Source organism: Clupea harengus, chromosome 16 (genome assembly GCF_900700415.2).
Source record: "Clupea harengus chromosome 16, Ch_v2.0.2, whole genome shotgun sequence".
Taxonomy (NCBI): Eukaryota; Metazoa; Chordata; class Actinopteri; order Clupeiformes; family Clupeidae; genus Clupea; species Clupea harengus.
In genome coordinates, this window is record NC_045167.1 from 27,248,198 (window position 1) to 27,256,678 (window position 8,481).

Below are 8,481 nucleotides of genomic sequence, written 5' to 3' on the forward strand. Positions count from 1 at the left end.
TGAGTGAGTGAGTGAGTGAGTGAGTGAGTGAGTGAGTGAGTGAGTGAGTGAGTGAGTGAGTGAGTGAGTGAGTGAGTGAGTGTGAGTGTGTGTGTGTGTGTGTGTGTTTATGTGTGGGTCGTATCACAGAGGCTGCATCCTCTTGTGACCTTGTCAAGGCCAGTAAATATATAAATGAAACAGAGATAAACAAATTCCTTCCCATAAGTAAAATGTGGATGTGGTCTGTGTGTGTGTGTGAGTGTGTGTCTCTCCCTCTCTGATGTAGTGGTGGTCAAACTGAGTTTTGTGTGAGTGTGTGTGAGCGAGTGTGTGTGTGTGGACGTGGTCAGACTGTGTTAGTGTCACACAGCTTCTGCTGAGAGGAAGCAGGCTGATTAGACTCTAAGTCTGTGTGTGTGTGTGTGTGTGTGTGTGTGTGTGAGGCTGATTAGACTGTTAGTCTCTGTGTGTGTGTGTGTGTGAGGCTGATTAGACTGTTAGTCTGTGTGTGTGTGTGTGTGTGTGTGTGTGTCTGTGTGTGTCTGTGTGTGTGTGTGTGTGTGTGTGTGTGTGTGTGTGTGAGGCTGATTAGACTGTTAGTCTGGGTCTTTATTTCCCAAACACTGCAGCGCCTCCACTCCACTCTCTCTCTCTCTCTCTCTGTGGTCATCCCCTCTCTCTCTCTCTCTCCCTCTCTCTCTCTCTCTCTCTAGTCATCCTCCCTCTCTCTCTCTCTCTGTAGTCATCCTCTCTCTCTCTCTCCCTCTCTCTCCCTCTCTGTAGTCATCCTCTCTCTCTCTCTCTCTCCCTCTCTCTCTCTCTCTGTAGTCATCCTCCCTCTCTCTCTCCCTCTGTAGTCATCCTCTCTCTCTCTCTCTCCCTCTCTCTTTAGCCATCATCGCTCCACGGGACTGTTCCGACTACAGCTCGTTGGGCCAGCGGTCTGACGGCATCTATAAGGTGACCCCTGACCCCCGCAACAGCACCGTCTCCGTGTGGTGCGACATGGAGTCGTTCGGCGGGGGCTGGACCGTGATCCAGCGGCGCGTGAACGGCAGCGTGAGCTTCAACCGCAGCTGGGCCGAGTACAAGAAGGGATTCGGCGACACGCGGGCGGAGTTCTGGCTCGGGAACGACCTCATCCACCTGCTGACCAAGGCCAAGGACATGGTGCTGCGCATCGAGCTGGAGGACGTGGACGGCGTGCGCGAGTACGCCAAGTACGAGCAGTTCTACGTGGCCAACGAGCTACTGCGCTACCGGCTGTCGGTGAGCGGGTACTCGGGCTCGGCCGGCGACGCCCTGCACTTCAGCAAGCACTTCAACCACGACCAGAAGTTCTTCAGCACACCTGACCGCGACAACGACATGTACCCGTCCGGGAACTGCGGCGCGTACTACAGCTCTGGCTGGTGGTTCGACGCCTGCATGTCCGCCAACCTCAACGGCAAGTACTACCACCGGCGCTACAAGGGCGTGCGCAACGGCATCTTCTGGGGCACCTGGCACAACCTGACCCGCGAGTACTACCCCACCAACTACAGGCAGGCCTTCAAGTCGGCCAAGATGATGATCAGGCCCAAGAACTACGCCCCCTAGAGGCCCAACAACCAACCAACCCAACCGTACCCCCTTAACCAACCCACGTACCCCTAGCCCCCCTTAACCAACCCACTGTACCCCCTTAACCAACCCAACCGTAGCCCCCCTTAACCAACCCACCGTACCCCCCTTAACCAACCCAACCGTAGCCCCCCTTAACCAACCCAACCGTACCCCCCTTAACCAACCCAACCGTACCCCTAGCCCCCCCTTAACCAACCCAACCGTACCCCCCCTTAACCAACCCAACCGTACCCCCCCTTAACCAACCCAACCGTACCCCCTTAACCAACCCAACCGTACCCTCCTTAACCAACCCAACCGTACCCCCAGCCCTAACCGTACTCCACTGAGCCCCCTGCTAAAGCACTTGAGCATCATGAGTAGTGAGTGACTGAGTAACACAGCACCTGTTCACTGCTTCTCCTATCAGCCCCTCAGCACATATAACTGCTCTTGAGTAACACTGCCCCCTGGTGTCGGCACACTGCACTGCATATCACTGCTCTTGAGTAATACTGCCCCCTGGTGTCGGCACACTGCACTGCATACCACTGCTCTTGAGTAACACTGCCCCCTGGTGTCGGCACACTGCACTGCATCTCAGTGCTGCAGCACGCAGCCTGAGGATGATGATGGACAATTCTATGGTAACCATGACAGCAGCTGGGTCAAGGGTCAGGATCATACCTGTCCCAGCTGCCATCATGGAGGTCAGGAAGACATGTACAGTATTTATTAAATGGAGTGTCAGAATATCAGTAATATATATATATCATTTATATATCATTTATAAATGTGGGTGTTATATGTGCCTTTAACGGATTATATTTCTAGTTGCTGCATCATGTTCGGATAATAATAATAATTAGAGACCAGCTTTACGGCGCTGTCACCTGAGGTTTGATTTACGGCACTGTCGCCTGATTGGCTGGTTTGTCTCAACTGTGTATATTTGAGCTTTTTCTACTATATGAATTTTTCTGACCAACTATTTTGAAATAAAAGAATAAGAATGTGTCACAGCTCCAGGTTTTTTATTCCTTAACAGAAAGCACCAAACTCAGATATCTCTCCTGTCCTCTCCTCATCTCCTCTCCTCTCCTCTCCTCTCCTCTCCTCTCCTCCTCTCCTCTCCTCTCCTCTCCTCTCCTCTCCTCTCCCCTCCCCTCTCCTCTCCTCTCCCCTCTCCTCTCCTCTCCCCTTTCTCCTGTCCTCTCTCCTCTCCTCTCACCTCCGCCCTCTCTCCTGTCCTCTTACCTGTCCCTAGCGACAGCACCACATCAAAAATTCTCACACACAAATACTTATGGGATTTTCAAGGGTTGATATCACCATACGTGCAGGGAGCCATTAAAACCAGTTGGTCGTGCAACTGTTTGAACTATAAGCTCTACACGCTCACACCAGCGTCGGAAATACACGAGGGCAAAGGGCAAAACTGCCCCTAAGAAATATAATTTTGCCCCTGATATGACTAGGAGAGGGGCAAAAAATGCCCCCATAATTTTCTGTAATAATAATTTAATGAACTTGTCAAAAACATCGTAGCCTATGACCCGGTCCAGTTGCCATTCAATGTTTTGATTTTCGCCTTGACTGATTGTTGCGTGTGCGTGAAGAACCGAACGTTCTAACAAAAAATATTTGGAGCGCTTCTTAATCAGACCTGTGACTGCGAGAGTGAGGAGAAATGAGGATGAGCAAACACAGTCTCCGTCACCATCTCAGGTTCTAAAAGATAAAATTCACACACCCAGCGACCGTCGAAGCTAGATTGGCTTGGGGTGGAGGATAACGGCGACGAAAAAAAGAGCCACATTTTTTTGAAGGCATGTCGGACTTGTGGACAACGAGTTGCCAAAGTCGTTGTAAATCCAGCACAGGCGAATTATTCTGCAGACTTCATCAAGGGGAGCGAAAACATACAGAAATACATGGCCTTTCGTCACCAGGCGCCAAGCAACACACCATCGCCTACGGTGAATGATAACTAGTAATAATAATTTTAGAAATGATTTAGTTCGGTTTAGCTAGTTTAATGATAGTTAGCTAACGTTAGCTAGCTCTGATAGTGCGTTAGCTACAAAGGCTTGCTTGCAAGCTAGCTAACCAGTCCTATCTGTATTTCCTGTAGGCCTACTATGGTAGGTACAACATGATTAAAGGTAACACAAAAATCCATAAGAAAAAACTATTGTTAATAGTTGTTTAAAAAAATGTAATAATAACAATCAATAACCACAAAGAAATAAGAATAAAATTGAATATGATTGTCTGATTTCTGTTTTCTGTTTGGTTTTTGTTCAAAAAATCTAAGAAAACACTTTAAATTTGTAGACTACTGCCTAATAGTCTTATTATTGCCATTTGATGACAATTGCTCATATACTGTAAGCATAAATAAGTGTTTATTATTTTGAACAAAGGTTAAATGTTATTTCACAAGTTTCTAAAAGTGCCCCCAATTTTTTGTCAAATGCCCCTGGATTTCAGCAAGTGGGGGCAAAAATTGCCCCCCAAAAAATATGTAAATTTCCTACCCTGGCTCACACCCAATGACACATCTCTGAACCTACACTACCCTTTGAGCCACAAACACAACATAGTCTTAAAGGACTGAACAGCAGGCCTAGAGGCCTTGACAGTGTGGTGATCAGTAGACTATGACAGTGTGGTGTTTCAGTAGACTATGACAGTGTGGTGTTTCAGTAGATTATGACAGTGTGGTGTTCAGTAGACTATGACAGTGTGGTGTTTCAGTGTGGTGTGACAGTGTGGTGTTTCAGTAGACTATGACAGTGTGGTGTTCAGTAGATTATGACAGTGTGGTGTTCATTAGACGATGACAGTGGGGTGTTCAGTAGACGATGACAGTGTGGTGTTTCAGTGTGGTGTGACAGTGTGGTGTTTCAGTAGACTATGACAGTGTGGTGTTCAGTAGATTATGACAGTGTGGTGTTTCAGTGTGGTGTGACAGTGTGGTGTTTCAGTGTGGTGTGACAGTGTGGTGTTTCAGTGTGGTGTGACAGTGTGGTGTTTCAGTAGACTATGACAGTGTGGTGTTCAGTAGATTATGACAGTGTGGTGTTCAGTAGACGATGACAGTGTGGTGTTTCAGTGTGGTGTGACAGTGTGGTGTTTCAGTGTGGTGTGACAGTGTGGTGTTCAGTAGACTATGACAGTGTGGTGTTCAGTAGATTATGACAGTGTGGTGTTCAGTAGATTATGACAGTGTGGTGTTCAGTAGACGATGACAGTGTGGTGTTCAGTAGACGATGACGATGTGGTGTTCAGTAGACGATGACAGTGTGGTGTTCAGTAGTCCGTGACAGTGTGGTGTTCAGTAGTCCGTGACAGTGTGGTGTTCAGTAGACTATGAGTGTGGTGTTCAGTAGGTTGTGACAGTGTGGTGCTCAGTAGGTTGTGACAGTGTGGTGTTCAGTAGGTTGTGACAGTGTGGTGTTCAGTAGGTCGTGACAGTGGGGTGTTCAGTAGGCCTAGAGGCCGTGACAGTGTGGTGGTCAGTAGACGATGATGATGTGGTGGTCAGTAGACCTAGAGGCTGTAACAGTGTGGTGTTCAGTAGGTTGTGACAGTGTGGTGTTCAGTAGACTATGACAGTGTGGTGTTCAGTAGACTATGACAGTGTGGTGTTCAGTAGATTATGACAGTGTGGTGTTTCAGTGTGGTGTTTCAGTAGGCCTAGAGGCCGTGACAGTGTGGTGTTCATTAGACTATTACAGTGTGGTGTTCAGTAGACTATGACAGTGGGGTGTTCAGTAGGCCTACAGGCCATAACAGTGTGGTGTTCAGTAGATTATGACAGTGTGGTGTTCAGTAGACGATGACAGTGGGGTGTTCAGTAGATTATGACAGTGTGGTGTTCAGTAGGTTGTGACAGTGTGGTGTTCAGTAGACGATGACAGTGTGGTGTTCAGTAGGTTGTGACAGTGTGGTGTTCAGTAGACTATGACAGTGTGGTGTTCAGTAGACTATGACAGTGTGGTGTTCAGTAGACGATGACAGTGTGGTGTTCAGTAGTCCGTGCCAGTGTGGTGTTTCAGTAGACTATGACAGTGTGGTGTTCAGTAGGTTATGACAGTGTGGTGTTCAGTAGGTTGTGACAGTGTGGTGTTCAGTAGACGATGACAGTGTGGTGTTCAGTAGTCCGTGACAGTGGGTGTTCAGTAGGCCTACAGGCCATAACAGTGTGGTGTTCATTAGACTATTACAGTGTGGTGTTCAGTAGACTATGACAGTGTGGTGTTCAGTAGGTTGTGACAGTGTGGTGTTCAGTAGGCCGTGACAGTGTGGTGTTCAGTAGGCCGTGACAGTGTGGTGTTCAGTAGGTTGTGACAGTGTGGTGTTCAGTAGGCCGTGACAGTGTGGTGTTCAGTAGGTTGTGACAGTGTGGTGTTCAGTAGGCCGTGACAGTGTGGTGTTCAGTAGGTTGTGACAGTGTGGTGTTCAGTAGACTATGACAGTGTGGTGTTTAGTAGACTATGACAGTGGGGTGTTCAGTAGACGATGACAGTGTGGTGTTCAGTAGGTTGTGACAGTGGGGTGTTCAGTAGGTTGTGACAGTGTGGTGTTCAGTAGGCCGTGACAGTGTGGTGTTCAGTACCTCATCGAGCCACTGGAACACTGGGCTGGCCAGGGAGTGGGCGGAGTCCTCTTCTGAAAGCCCCACCTCTGGAGCCAGAGCAGAGATGGGTTCTTCGTCCTCGTCTTCATCGTGTTCCGGCTCCGCATCACTCAGCTCCTCATCTTCATCGCGTTCCAGCTCCGCATCACTTTGCTCCTCTTCCTCAGCAGGAGGGGGGGGAGGACTTCTGCTCTCACCGGGCACACTCATGCTGTGTGTCAGACACACACACACACACACACACACACACACAGGGCCATAAACACACACAAAAAGGGCCATAGACACAGACTCACACAAAGTCAGACTCACACATGCACACACACACACACACACAGGGCCACACACTCATGCATGCACACACGTACACACACACATACACAGGGCCACAGACTCACACACACACACACACACACACACACACACACACACACACACACACACACATACACAGGGCCACAGACTCACACACACACACACACACACACACACACACATACACACACATACACACACATACACATACACAGGGCCACAGAGACTCACACACATGTACAGGGCCAAAAATGTGATTGGGAAACAAAGACACACTGGAAACTGTCAACATGAATCCTCTTTTACTGCCAGAACAAAGGCTCATGTCACAGATGTATTGGCGTCTATACATGCTTGGGGTCTCACACACACGCAAAGCAATATGAATGCAATTAAATCTCCAAGGCTCTGTCTGGAGACAATTATAGACCTTGAACTCCAAAGACAGTACTTCAATATTTCAAATTATTTAGATTTCCCTTGCATGAGGTTTAAATACAACCATGCACATTGTCAGGGAGTTAATTACACAAGATGGAAAACGCAAACAAGGACGGGGTGGTGCGGACGCCTAGGCGTAACGTTAGTGGTCGCTGAGCGCCGTTACAGTTCTATGCGAAGTGCAAAATGTATGTCAGGTTCATTTGAACAACTGACTAAGTTACTGACAGTAAAAGTTAGTAGGAGTTACCTGTTAAGTTAGCTGAAACTTAGGCTACAGCAAGCTGACGACGTACGTTAACGTTAGCTGTATTTGTCCTTTTAACTAACGTTACCACTAAAGGGGCAACAGGCAACTGTTTATTTAACCGTTACCAATTTACTTACGGTAGCGGTACTTTACTTTAGTTTAGTTTAGTGGTAAATCTTTCAACCCCGACTTGAATATAACTTGATACCGCAAGTTACCTTGAAAAATAACTAGTTACGTAACGTAAACCCTAAAATCGCTTCGCTAAACAAACTGAAGCAAATGACACTGGCGGCTACATGGTTGACTAAACTTCAGAGTAGCAAACGATAATTTCTTGTCTTTCTTACCTTATAACTTTTCTTAAAAATCCTGTGTCAATTCGTTGCTTTCCATCTGCATTTACACTGAAAGGTAAAGTTTTAACGTCAAATGTAAGGTTAGCTTAGAACATCCCAAAAGTTCTTGCTATGAACAGCTGCAAGCAATCTCAGCAACCTTGTTGATAAATGGCGTACGAGGGTTACCATAGTAACTTCAAACCTGTTACCTAGCTTATGCTACAGGTTATCTTTTATCGACTTAAAAGCTTAGTTCCACGAAGTGTTGACTACTTTATAGGCACATATATGTAGATACACACGCACCTACTTAAAAACACTAGTGCTATCTCATGAATTTAGGTGTATATATCAGCATTGTTACCGTTGACTGTGATTTTCAACGTAAACATTGAACACAGAATGGTTTGGGAAATGGGCTGTTATACGCAGACGTGATAGAATGCCTCAGGGTGCAGAAGGTATCAACTCAAGGGAAATCACACCAGGGCATTCACACACACACTTCACTGACTCACACGCTAACTACAGTCACACGCTGACCACAACATGAGAGGGGAAACACACAATATTACAAATCAGAAGACTTAAACCGACATGAACGTTCTATGCACAGAACACTGGGAGACATCTCATCATATTATTCAACTCATTCATGAAAGCACACATATATAATACAACATTATTTATTTTTGTCCAAAATGTTCATATAAAACATGGCTTAAGTAACTTTTCAACATCATCCTACAGCTATTAGACCAATCCTTCATGAAAATCAGGCTTCAGTTACTTCTGGGGGGTATTCCAAATATGTGGTTCAGTGCCAATTTATAGCCACATCTTCATGGCAGTAACAGGTGCAACAGGTGGCAGTACAGGACAAAAAGAAAGAGGTTAAAACA

At 46.8% G+C, this 8,481-nt stretch overlaps 2 protein-coding genes across 2 annotated transcripts in view; one reads left to right on the forward strand and one right to left on the reverse strand.

Moving 5' to 3' along the window:
- fgl2a (fibrinogen-like 2a) overlaps positions 1-1,665 on the forward strand; it is a 6,314-nt gene extending 4,649 nt beyond the window's left edge. Inside the window, exon 2 of the mRNA XM_031582865.2 lies at positions 875-1,665. Within this exon, the coding sequence (XP_031438725.1) occupies positions 875-1,581 (707 nt within the window). The 3' untranslated portion in view covers positions 1,582-1,665. The remainder of the gene's footprint in view (positions 1-874) is intronic.
- The window catches only part of ccdc146 (coiled-coil domain containing 146), a 45,210-nt gene extending 37,462 nt beyond the window's left edge, over positions 1-7,748 (reverse strand). Inside the window, exons 1-2 of the mRNA XM_031582862.2 lie at positions 7,589-7,748; positions 6,212-6,443 (exon numbers count right to left, since the gene is read on the reverse strand). Of these exons, the coding sequence (XP_031438722.1) occupies positions 6,212-6,442 (231 nt within the window). The 5' untranslated portion in view covers position 6,443; positions 7,589-7,748. The remainder of the gene's footprint in view (positions 1-6,211; positions 6,444-7,588) is intronic.
- Between the last annotated feature and the right edge of the window lie 733 nt (positions 7,749-8,481).